General features: G+C 42.8%; 1 protein-coding gene and 1 long non-coding RNA gene across 2 annotated transcripts in view; one reads left to right on the top strand and one right to left on the bottom strand.

The window, feature by feature from the left end:
* Positions 1 to 13,658, bottom strand: part of usp34 (ubiquitin specific peptidase 34) — a gene marked incomplete in the record, with an annotated part of 152,736 nt that overhangs the window by 46,679 nt on the left and 92,399 nt on the right. The window contains 3 exon segments of the mRNA XM_032516524.1: positions 6,311 to 6,460; positions 8,335 to 8,498; positions 12,058 to 12,362. Coding sequence (XP_032372415.1) covers positions 6,311 to 6,460; positions 8,335 to 8,498; positions 12,058 to 12,362 — 619 coding nt within the window.
* On the top strand, positions 31 to 1,858 carry LOC116688922 (uncharacterized). The gene is made up of 3 exons (XR_004331885.1): positions 31 to 117; positions 598 to 741; positions 1,791 to 1,858. It is a non-coding gene; the product is annotated as an uncharacterized LOC116688922 (long non-coding RNA).

The raw sequence follows: 13,658 nt of genomic DNA, 5'->3' as shown, positions 1-13,658 counted from the left end.
TGGTGTTGCTGTGGTGTGTTGTGTGTGTGTGTGTGTGTTGTGTGTGTGGATTACGCTGAGATATCAAACACAAGACCACTCTGCTGGAACGTGCAGAAGATGTTCACGTATCTCATGGTGAGTTTTACCACCTTATTTATACCTCTTAATTGTTGTCATAATCATCCTCTCCTTTAGATTTAAGAATAACGCCACAGAGAACACAACTAAGTAAAAAAAGAAAAGAAAGCAAGAATAAATGTGATCATCATTTTGTAGATTTGTGTCAAACATCGTACATTAAAGCAGTCGAACGCTGTATTCCTTTTTTTTTTGGGCTTGCATTGCAGTGTAGGCAGCTGTAGCTAACGCAAGGGACATGCACATGCATTTGTAGAACAGCCAATAGAAACGCCCTCTTTCTGAAGTGAGCTGTGATTGGCTGAAGTCTCCTGTCACCGTCTAGACTTTCTAAAGCCTGAAAGCAGAGCCAAGAGAAGATGCAGAAGTGTAGTTTTCTCTCAGACCCCTTGAGTTACACTGACACAATACAATAATAATTTAAAGTTAAGTCTGAACCAAGACTCTGACCCCCCCCCCCCCCCCCCCCCCATGCAGGAGAGCGAGAGGAAGGCGTACAACCCCCGGCCGTTCTGTAAAACCTACACCATGCACAACAGCCTCTGAACACCGGGGAGCAAAGGACTGACGGAGTATCTTCACCGACCTCATCACCAAGATGAGGAGATGTCACAGGAGCGGGTACACACCACACACACACACACACACACACCACACACACACACACACACACACACACACACACCACACACACACACACACACACACACATCCACACCAAAACATACGCACACACACACCACACACACACACCACACACAACACACACACACACTTCACTCACATCAACACCAAACATACGCACACACACACACACCAGATACAACACACACACACACACACACAAGACCCCAACACACACACATACCCCAACACACACACACCCCAAACACACTCACACCACACACAACACTCACTCACACACACACACACAACACACACACACACCACACACACAACCACACACACCAAACATACGCACACACACCCAGATACACACACACACACAGATACACACACACACACACAGACACCCCAACACACACACATACACCAAACACACACACACCCCAAACACTACTCACACACACACACACACACTCACACACACAACACACACACACACACACACTCACTCACACACACACACACACACACACACACACACACACACACACACTACACATAACTTCGCACGGACACAAAGATAGACACACACTCACATGACACCCACAACTTCACACACACCACGACTTCAGGCACACATACACACAGGCCTAATAAAACCCTTTATTTTACAACTCCAAAAAACATCTTGCATAGATTTAAAATGTCCAAACATTTGGACAATTATGAACAAAAGAAAAAATGTTTGTCCATAATTGTCCAATCCTTTAAGGAATAAAGACACATTTTCCGTTCACAGAGTGACCCAATAATGAAAGGAATTGGTCATAAAAACAGCAAAATCTCTTCACTTAAGGGACTTATAATGCTTCAGATTTAAGGAATAAAAGCACTTTTTCAAATTAGGTTTACGCACGTAGAGGAACGTAACAAAAACTAACAAATGGAAGAAATTGCAGATTTATGTTTAAGCATAAATAATAATTATATTGAAATATTGAATAAAGATGTTACTAATGAACGTGTCTTATTTCTTCTCACAGAAAAACACAGTGAAGACTTTGTTTGGAGGCGTCATCACCAACAATGTGGTGTCTCTGGTGAGTTCGAGGACACACATTTGATTTTTTTTAAAGAAGGAATATAGAAGATTTTTTCCCCCAAAACTTTGATCTCAAATATTTTGAGGACGGTAAAGCTCCTAACACGTCTCCTTGGCTTTGATTTCATTTTATCCTTGTAGGTTTTTTGCTTCATTTTTTGATGCAATTGATTTAAAAATTAAGTACAAAATTCTATTATTGTTATGTTGGTTATCACTGATATGTCTTAATCTACTGGGTATTACGACTTCGGAGATAGACGGTGGGTGCCTGTTGGTCAGCGCCTTATCCTGCATTTGTGCGAAACTACGGAGTGTTGTATTTTTTGAGAGATACGATTTATAAAGGTAAGGATTATTTACACGCGAAATTGATCATTGTAGTAATACATGAAAGTGGACATATATCACGTGTTATCACGCGACATTTTTCCAAACAAGAGACTCACTTCGATGTAACGCCAAATGCTATTGGTGGGAAAGTTTTGAAGAAATGGATAGGGAGTGATCTAAACATCCCCATACTATCGCGAGAACTGGAGAATACACAACACTGTCCTGTATTGTAAACAATATGGTTTATAGAAATTTATGAACGAGCGGAAGAAAGAAAACTCTGCCGGGCTCGCTACATGTAATGGTGTGGCAGAGAAGAGATTTTGTACAAAATATCTAAATTGTTGGTGACGGCATTGTAACAACTTAGGTCCAACAATACCTCTTTAGGGAGAAAAAAACTTTACAACTTATTTTGCGGGGACTAAGAGTAAATCCAACTATTAGGGGTGGAGGTGGGGGGAAACTCGAAAGTAGACAACACGTCTGTTTTGAGGTTAAGTGAAAGAGTGGTAGGAGCTTCGCGTAGTAAATAACCCAACAACTATCTCACATCTGTAACAAAAATTATGTAAAAAATACTTTATTGCCCACCTAGGGTGTTGTGGGTGATAACATTAACTATCAAAACTCAGGTCGTATGAATGGGAACAACGAAAGTAGTGACAGCATATTTTGAGGTAAAAATTTACAAAATATTTGTGAGGGTAAAAGTGTACAAATATTGAGGGGTTTAAAACGAACTTGTACAAACGATATTTGAGAAAGGGTGAAAAATGTTACAAAATTATTTGAGTAGGGAAAACAAACTTAAAAATTGTTTGACGGGCGAAAAAATTCTTATCAGCATAGTTTTGAGGGGGGGGGGGTTTAAGCGAGGATTACCAAATTTTTTATAAAAAAGTGGGGAGGGGAAAATTTTAACACAAATCTAGTTTGTTAATGTGGGCAAAAATTTAATTCATTTCCGAGACCATATATCGAAAACCGCTTATCTGTGTAAGCCTAGGCCAACTAAAAGGCCTGGTATCAGGACGGTTATTTGGACGATAGTAGCTGGGTAACCAACTTGCAATTGCGAGTAACATATCGCCATCTACGAGTGGAGCTGGGTGGGTAATCGACTACAGTAAATACCGTGTGGTATAACACAGGAGGTTTAAGTGGGCGGTAGCTTGGGGTGGCCACAGACTTGGGATGCGTGGTTAAAGGTGACGAATCTATGCGCTTGGGTATAGGTCGTTGTTGTCAGGTTAGAGCAGTGTTGTTGAAACCTCGTAGGTCAGTTGGCGGGGAGGAGCTGTGGGCCGTTGGGTAGGCACTCGGTGCCGTTGGTCCTGAGGGCAGGGCCGTACCGGAGGCTTCAAGGTCGAAAGATACGTGTTCAGGACGGTGAGTGGCAGGGCAGGGAGCCTCTTGGGGCAGTGGCGGGACATTAGGACCGTCTAGCTAAATTGACGTAGCAGGCAAACTCACTGTTGACGGACCAAAATCGACGCCAGGCTGACGGGGGGGACAATGGTAAAGCAGGCCAAAGTGGGCAAAAATGCACAATCAAGTCAAAATTTTAGGCTCATATATATTCGATCACAAAAATGATTTCCATTAAAAAACAATTCAGATATGTAGGATGTTGATTTTTCCTGTAATAGTATAACGCGATTACAAAAAAAAAAAATATTAATCGATTTTGGGAATCTATGAATCGATTTGGACTCAGTAGAGCTTGAATGATTCAGAAATGTGAATCTTTGTGTTTTTTTTTATTTTTTTTTGCACCTCTATTGTACACATTTGCGGTACTCTACTTGAGTAATCCATTTTTGCTAGTTCATATTGTACTCGCGGCTGGGGCTCAGGTGTAGAGCGTTGCCTGCCAATCGGAAGGTGGTGGTTCGATCCCGCCCCTGCAGTCATGTCGAAGGTCCTTGGGCAAGACACTGAACCCCGAGTTGCCCCGGCTGCTGCCATCGGAGTGTGAATGTGTATGATGTTTATCGGAGGTAGCAGGTGCACCTTGTACGGCAGCCCCGCCACAGTGTATGAATGTGTGTGAATGTGTGAATGTTTCCTGTAGATGTAAAAGCCTTTGAGCAGTTGTTAAACTGGAAAAGCGCTATATAAATACAGCACATTTTACATTTACATTTCCCAGTACATCTCAAAGGCAATATGTACTTTATCTCCATTATTATTGTTGACCGTCTTTAGTTTTCAAATGAGAGACATATTTACACGCCACCTGACGCAAACAACATATTAATTTGGTAGTCGTGTTCCTGTCCACGAGTCCGCGTTCCCTTGATTTGATAAATAGGAAACCGGTGTGCAGGCTACACTCTGTGTCAGAAGTCCTCGGGACGATGATTGACTCAATTTGACTTTGCTACAGAGAATCCAGTCTGTCTCTGAGAGACATTGTCCCTCTGGTGGGATGAATGCTGGAGACACTGGGGACACATCAAGGAATACCAGAACAGTGCTTCAAAACTGAGGCAGATGACAGGTTTTCATCCCCCTTCCTGTCCTGTGAAAACCACGTATCTCCATATGTGTTGATGTTGAATGTTTTTGACAAACGGAAGGAAATAAGTGTCTCTTTGTGTTGAGAAAGTTCTCCTCTCTTTAACCTTTGCGCGCGCGTGCTTCGCGCCGTCACGTTACATCTACCCGGTTTACTGCGTTGCGCAACTCTGAACCTCCCGCGTCGCTGCGCGTGGCGCAGCCTTTGTATCCGTCGGTCTTTTCATGACGCGTGCAGCAGAGAACGCTCCGTCTGGTTCAAAATACACATGAGGCGGGTCTTGATGGTATTTAAACGCCACGTGACCACCAAATGTCCGTAGTTTGCTGAAAATCATCAGTCAACAACCAGACAAACATGTGCGTTTGTTTATGAATTTTTGAGGAGACGGACGAGGAAACGGTCCGACAGAGAGGAGAGTTAGACAGCGGAGGGCGTGGGACGTTGAGGTGGAAGATAGTGAGGAGTTTGGGGGGAGGAGCTCTTCATCATAATCTACCACTCTCTGTCGGAGCCGTTTTCCAATAAAATGAGCCAAATTGACAGCAGAAAAGCAACATACTTTAACTGCAGCAGAATATTATCCAGAAATATCAGATAGAAGAGGAAAAACACGACACTGAGAACTCTTCAGGGTTCTACCACCCTAGCACGGCCCTCAGATCCCCACAGCCGGTCTCTCTATGTCCCCAAGTCAAAAGCTGCCGCAGTTTGGGGACCGAGCTTTTCCAGGCAGCTCAAGGCTGTGGAACTCCCCCCCCATGAGATCCGAATCTCTGGAGTCCCGTCCCTTTTCAGTCCTGTGAAGACCACATCTTTTCGTGGTTTGCCTATCTAGTTTTTTTTTTTTTTTTTTTTTTTTTAAACAAACCTGTCTCTACCCTGTTAAGCGACTTTGAGCTCGGAAAGCGTATACAAATTCAATTTATTATTATTATATTATCTTTCTGTTGTCTTTTCAGAATCTCTGTATGCAGGTACGATCAAAGACACTCTGGGAGGGCGACAACATGTCACTGCTCCCGTGTGGCAAGAAGGTCCTGCAGAGAAAGTCGGTGGATCAGTTTATTAAAGCAGCGCACGTTTAAAAGAAGAAAAAAAAAAAAAAAAAAAGTTCAGACTAAGATTCACAACAAGACGGGCTTAAAACTACCCCTGCACGCTCCTGTCCGAAACCTGCTAGTTTACACAATGGGACGAGGCAGAAAGGGATTAAAAAAGTGATATGGATAATTTTATTTCATAGTTGGAGCTGACTTTACACCAGTGACGTCTCTTACGTCTTAAAACCACCTCTGGAGACTTCACCAGCTGACTTCTCTATTGGCGTTGAACAGGAGAAGTCTCTTACGTTCTAAAACCAGCCTCAGGAGACTTCACCAGCTACTTCTCTATTGGCTGTGAAACAGGAGAGTCTCTTACGCTCTAAAACCGCCTCTGGACTCCACCAGCTGAGTCGTACCATTGCGACTTGAGTGTAGTACGACGGGCCGCTTCAGGGTGCTGTAACCGTTATCCTGCACTGTTCTAAAACAGTTGTCTCGTCACAGAATCGTGGTCTGAACGGGTGCTTTAAAACCTAAACCTAATTATTCTCACACCTGCTTTGTCTCTCTCTCAAAGGGCGTTTCAAAAAGCTGCCACGGATCCTGAGTTTCAACACCAGAGGTGACACACTTCAACATGGTGACGATGATGAAGGAGAAGGTGAACACCCACTTCTCCTTTCCGCTGCGCCTCGACATGACGCCCTACAACCGAGGACTCCTCGGGGAGGGAGTCGCAACAAGAGGGTCCGTCCAACAAACTCCACAACACTACAAATGACAACAATATAAAGACCACAAATATGTTTCAAGTTCCGAAAGTCTGTGTTTCACGTCATGAGCGCAATTACATGGTTATATACTGGATGTTTGGCTCTGCAGGTTTTCGGGAAAGAGGGGAGGCAAAAGTCACAGGAGAGTCACGAGTACGCCTCTCGGCGTGCCGGTGCACACGGGGCACCAAGGCCGCACGGCGGCCAGTTACTACAGCTTCATCAAGACCTATAGTCAACCCCCCGCTACAGAACCAAGTGGTGACCCAGAAGCAGCTTTTGTTTGTTTAATAGTTATTGAACAAAAAAACAACATTTAATAAAGATGTATATACATGCATTCCTGCAAACATGTATTATATAATATGACAGAAAATAAGTCTCACACAGTCTCAAAAAAATTGAAAATCTCAAACAAAACAAAACATTTCCCATGTTCAAAAGGAGAAGGAAGAAGTTGATAAACAACTTCTCAGTCCAACCCCCTTTCTCTACTTTTACCTGCAGTAAATCGTAGGCTTTAGTTATTTACAATTATTATTACACATCATAGACACAGATGCATACACACACAAACAATTTACCTTTTTTTTTCTTCCCTTTCTTCTTCTTCTTTATACCATCTATCTACAGCAGATTAAATAACACATCCATACTAGACTAGTATATAGACATGTTAGTATGTAGATATTATGCATATAGATTATAGTATTAGACTACCAGTATGTAAATGCCAAGAAACCACACGTCTTTCTACAATACTATCGCTTTAAGTCCTTTTCGTATCCCTAATATATCATTTTATATAATCTCTTGAAATTGTTCATGTATAGATGATTTCATCTTCATGCAGTGTTCCATAAGTAACTCTCAGTTGTGATGCAGTGATATTTAGCATTTGTTCTTATAGGTTTCGTTTATGTACAAAGTCCTCTTAAATGATGGTTTGCTCTCTCTATTTGGAACATCTTGGACACTGTTGCTAGCCTCTTCCACTCCATCCCTCCACTGGAGACGCTCTTTATTTAGTTTGTGACAACAGGGGTGACAGAGCATCTTTGAGTGAAATAGCAGGTCAACCGTCTGTGTCTGCAGGGAGAGACTGATTATTGGACAAAAAAGCACTCTAGGTCGGCCCTACTGTTCCTGAAAACTGCTTAACACACACACACACACACACACACACACACACCAAACATACGCACACACACACACAGATACGCACACACACACACACACACACATATAACAGACACATCGTATGAAAATCCACACTCGGTTTCCAGTTTAACCCTCATGTTGTCCTCGGGTCAGATTGACCCGTTTTTCTGAATCAGTGTTGTTTTTAAGTCCCCAAATAACATGATTGATTCCAACGCTCTTTGCCAAGTACAAATCTCTAATTTCATTAATTTTGGGTCTTATTCAATTTTATAGCATTTGAAAAACAACTGAAGTGTTGTTGAAATAGTATTGAGTAAAAGTTGACATATTCCAGTCTGTGATTATCATCAACATCCATTCCTTTAATTTTAGTCTCAATAATTCCTCATTTCTGCATTTCTAGCTCAAACATTAGGTTTAATTTCCTATAAATGAGGTTTATTGACCATAAATTCCAAAAATAACTGTAAAACTAAAGTTAATATGTTAGTGTGAAGTGATAAACATTGAAAAAAGCGTCAAAAGTGTTGGAAAAAAAGGGACAAAAACATGAGGAAAAAGTGTTGATTTTCAATTTTGACAGGAAGACAACACAAGGGTTAGATGATGCTCTGCCCTTTTAGTCGTCTTGCAGGTACGGACCTTGGCGGTGAAGACCGCCTGGCGGGCCTCGGGGATCATGTAGAGCTGCTGGATGGTGGAGGCCAGGTAACAGGTTGCTCCCAGGTTAGTCAGGCCCACGAAGCGGCACTCGGCCCGGACGTCGTCGTGGGGCCAGTAGTCCCACTTGTACGGGGCGTGAGAGGCTACAGGAAGAAGTTCAGAAGGCAGGTTTTTAATGTAAGCAAGTAAAAGTAAAAGTTTATTAATGTCTGTAGGCCGTGGCTTTTCTGGTACTTTCAGAAAACAAATGTCACTGTAAAACCCATCGATAATTCTGAAGGACAAACCATCTATAAATGAGTGGATTTATATATTATATATATATATATGTTATGGAAAGAACTACTTTCAAACTAAGGAACCAAGCTGATATTTTTTGAAGAGAACTGGTCAAAATGGTTGAGCTATGTGTCATAAATCATCAAAATAAGGTTGAAAGTCTTTTAATAAGAAATGTCTTTTCCCTATCCTTGTGCAGTATCTTTATAAATTTTACTTTGTTATGTGCTTGGGTTCAGCTGCTGTTTTACTTGGTGCTCAACTCCTCCCCTCATCGTGTTAAGTCCTAAATCAAGAACCCCCCCTTTTTGTCCCCTATTTTCAAACAGCATCTTTACATTTTCTCTATGCATGATGCACTTATGGCAACTGCTGTTCAACTTGACGCACAGATCCCCCCCCCGCCACGTCACGTTATGTTGTATGTTCCGTGCCCAGAAGGCACATGCTGTATGTTCATGTTAAAAGAAAACCAATAAAAAGTAAATACAAAAAACACATCAATAATTCTGACATTAACTCATAAAAAAGTGTCATGTGAAAGGGGTTCGTCTGCACAGATCATGGATGTATAACAAAGCCTGGATACATCATTCGAGGCATAGGCCGGTTCAATCAGAGTTGCATATAAAGCCATCATGGAGCCGCTTCTGGATTGTCCCATAGAGCAGGCACATTAGAGACCTCTGCCGGCCGAGACCGCTACTTCAGATTTAGCACTCTGACTAACATAAATTGGGATTTAATCATTTAAAAACGTGCGGCTCTTCTAGACTTTCCGAGTGTTAATGGACTGAATAGATCAGATTCTGTTAGCAAAGCGAGTCATTTGTCGGCGCTTGTAATGCTAAAAAAAAAAGAAATGTATCCACTGACAACATGGCATCATGACTTTGTGTAAATATACACGGCAACTTCCTTAAGCTAAGTGTTATCTGTACACATTTTGTGATATTTGTGTGTATGTCTAGTCTATGCTACAGCGGGCATAAATATACACGCCACTTGGCGTGTTATTGGGAGAAGAAAGCTACTGTTGGGTTTAGGAAACGTGACACGCGGGACACGATCCCTGGTCTCCTTTCTTACACCCAACTGGTTCTACTTCTCCTAAACTTAACCGTAGCTTTCTTCTCGCGATAACACGGCTAGTGGCGATAACGCAGCAAGTGGCAAGTTGAGTTTAGGAAACGTGACACGCGGGACATCCTCCCCGGTCTCCTGGGTGAAAGTCACTCCGACCAACTTACCTTTGAAGATTTTCGCCGTTCCATACTACTCGCTACGGCGTAAATTCACACACAATGGCAAGGTTACATAAGTCAAAGGAGGCCAAACCGCGTTGATAAACACGTTAAAAAGCGAGAATGCGTCTTGATAACACGCCAACAATGACATGCGAAATGGCGTGTCATACATTCGCCATTTTACGAGATCAGTCTGCCACTGATTATAGACGTCTCGTTGAATAGGGAAAAGTATTTTTGGACCAGAGGGCATCCCCGTTTGGCCGCCAAGTGTTTAATTTGCTTCAATGCCCGCCGCACCGCACTTTGAGATATATCACCAACTCTGCAGCTCTAATGAGACTTTTGGCACATTGTTGTAGCTTTGAAGCACATTTACTGTGTATTTCCTTGATGTTGTCCCAGTGTCTCCATTATTGATCCCACCGGAGGGACAATGTCTCTCAGAAACAGACTGGATTCTCTGTAGCAAAGCTCAAATTGAGTCAGATCATCGTCCCGGAGGACTTCTGACACAGAGTGTAGCCTGCACACGGGTTTCCTACTTTATCAAATCAAGGGAACAGCGGACTCGGTGGACAGGAACACGACGGTGGCTGCGTGTCAGCTGGGTGTGCACATTGTAAATGTTTGCTAAGCTGGAGTCATGGTGGTGTGTGGGATATTCCAAAATATCTGCATTAATTATCAGCAATAGCATTTGGATGCAGTATTTGGGTTTCTGAATGCATTGATAAATGTTGAATACACTACCGGTCAAAGGTTTGGGGTCACTTACAAATTTCCATTGCACTCCATTCTAGACAGAATAGCAGCGGAGATCAGTTGCGGATTGTTTTTTTTTTAACTAGGGCAGCAGATTTCAGATTACATTATGTGCTTATATAACTGCAAAAGGGGTCTCCAATATTTCCTCATTAGTTTTTTTAAATGATATCAGATTAGTGAACAGAATGAGCCTTTGGGACATCGGATGAATGGTTGCTAATAATGGGCATTGTAGATATTATATTAAAGATTAGGCCCCCCCACTCAGATCAGATGGTATTCTGTCTAGAATGGAAATTTGTAAGTGACCCCAAACTTTTGACCAGTAGTGTATATGCCATGAATGTGTGACCGACAGTATGATCCATTGTGTGATAAAATACCACCTTTACTGCATTATTTCCCAAAATCTTTAGTATAGATTAAAGGTCTCATGGCATTTACGGCCACAGATGAGAGAAGAAACTACAAAATATTCACATTTAAATTTAATTTACACTTAAATCTGAGTATTTTTACCGTTCTTCCGTAAAATAATGACTCAGTCCGATTGATCGCTTATCAAAACAGCTGATTAGTAATGTAACTGCTAGTCGATTCATCTTTGTAGCCCTAGTTAGTCAATTAAAAACTATAAAAGTAAGCAAAAAAGTATTTTAAATGGCCAAGGTTAGTCATTCCGGTGTTAGTATTTGAAAGTTGGAAACCTGGTTCATTGGTTTTTGCGTGCAGCTAGTGTTGGAATTTAAGACGTTACATGTGTTTAAACACTGTGTGAGAGTTGCCATATAGATTATACATTTAAACCAAAAGGCAAAAGCATTATTTCAACATGAATTAAGACATGTTGGTCATGCATTAAGTTGTTTCGCAATACTCCTTTTCTCTAAGATAAGGTGGTCTGGTACATTCCATGATAATCCAGCTTCTCCTAAATGTGTCGGAAGTAGAATTGATTGTTAGGGTTTGCTTCCTGAGTCTGGTTCCTGTCCCTCTTTAACAGTCCAACTGATCTTTTGCTTTGCAAGTCCTGAACTGAGGGTCATAAACTTTCAGTCTCATTCCAACTGAAAAGATAAGGAATAAGCACACAAACACATCACATCATAGTGACCTGGAGACTCCCCCCTTAGTGGATAAATCTAGGGGTGCAAGAGCCAAAGAGCCAGACTAATTTGGGGGAGAGCTGGGTTAGTTTGACTCTGTATTTGTCTCTAGAATATCCTCCGTAATAAAAAGGATTCACACATCAACATCTGAGATTCTGTCTTCTACTAATTGACTGAACCCTGAGACCCGAGCAGGAGGATTTAGCTCCAACACAGCAGTTTTCTTGAGAGAGAAAGGTCTGCTCTACAAATGTAGTAACAAATCAAAAAAAACAAAGTGAAGTGGCCGCCGTCCTCACCTTGCATGTGCTGCGACATGACCCAGTTGTGGAGCAGCCGGTAGTTCTCCACGGAGCCCTTCACCGTCTCCACCAGCAGGTCGTAGGCGGCGGCGCGGGCGGCGTGGGACTTGCATTTGGGCTGAGCGCGGTCGGCCAGGCTGGGCAGCAGGAAGAGCAGGTTGTGGACGTCGCGCAGGAACTCCTGCCCCTCGCGGGAGAACTTGAAGGGGGGCTTGTGTTTGAGGACGCTGGTGGCGAGACGCAGGAGGCCCGTCAGCCCGTCGTCCTCGATCGCGCCGTCCTGCTGGTCCAGGATCTCCCGGCTGGAGGAGAGGGGAACACCGGAAGTCACGGCAGGGTCGGTGTTACACTTCCAGACTGAACAACGCGCTCTACACTTCACCTCAAGTCTTACGGCTGATTTAGGCTTCTGTGACGGCTCCACGCACAGCGCTCACTATAGCCTAAGTCAACGTTTCCCAAACTGAGGGTCGGGACCCAAAATGGGTCGCAGACCCGTTTTATTGGGTCGCCAATTGGCAGAGAACAGACTAAATGCTCAGCATGAGCTCAGAATGGCACTTTCAAAAACCGAACCTAGACTAGATCAGCTGGTTGATATCTTCAACCAGACACAGACATCTCATTAAATTCAAGTCAGCATTATTTAAACAAATGTTGGTGTGGGTACTGAGGGATGATGGGAGGAGATAAGAAAATGAGCTGAGGAAGGGGTGAGACACAGAAAGGAGAATAGAGACCTTTTCTGTTTTTGTTTACTTTTATAATGGAATAAATATACTTCATATACATTTAAATTCATGGTTTTGTTCCGTAAATTTGGGTCCCGGGGAGACACCAAATTTCTCTTTTGGGTCTTGAGCTGAAAAAGTTTGGGAACCACTGGCCTAAGTAAATGGCCTGAAATTTAGACTTGACCCTAAGTAAATGGCCTGAAATTTAGACTTGTGCGTTGGTGTGTGCATCGATCTCTTCAAGAGAACAGCAGGGCCGGCAGAGTCCCCCCTGTTCTTCCAGACCATGGTGGGAAATCTGTAGCAGGAAAGGTCAACCCTGTCCCTGATTTCATGTTGTTTACGGAGAAGGAGAACCCGGAAATGAGTCGAGGCAAACGGTGACGCTACCAAGCCACGGCCGAATGACGCGCGTTGCTGCAAAGTGCATTTATATTTTTTGAGAGGTTCACATCAGGCTACGTCGCACGGTCGGAGTCTTCAAGCACCTACGTACATTAGCCACGACATTGATATAACGCAGAAGCATAATTCTGCCTTTATGTGTTTGTTTATAAAAAAGGAAGTTGACAGGGCGCCTTTACTCAGAGTGTGTCCCAGTGTCTCCATTATTGATCCCACCAGAGGGACAATGTCTCTCAGAAACAGACTGGATTCTCTGTAGCAAAGCTCAAATTGAGTCAGATCATCGTCCCGGAGGACTTCTGACACAGAGTGTAGCCTGCAGATGAGTTCCCTGGGAACCTTCTTTTATGACTATTAGATTAGGTAGGACTGGGCAATCTATCAAAATAAAACAATATCATGATATGAGACTAGCCATCATCTTAGAGTTGGGATAATGTAATACTGTGATATGACATA

The sequence above is a fragment of the Etheostoma spectabile genome, chromosome 5 (assembly GCF_008692095.1).
Source record: "Etheostoma spectabile isolate EspeVRDwgs_2016 chromosome 5, UIUC_Espe_1.0, whole genome shotgun sequence".
Taxonomy (NCBI): domain Eukaryota; kingdom Metazoa; phylum Chordata; class Actinopteri; order Perciformes; family Percidae; genus Etheostoma; species Etheostoma spectabile.
This window is presented reverse-complemented; position numbering and strand designations above follow the sequence as displayed.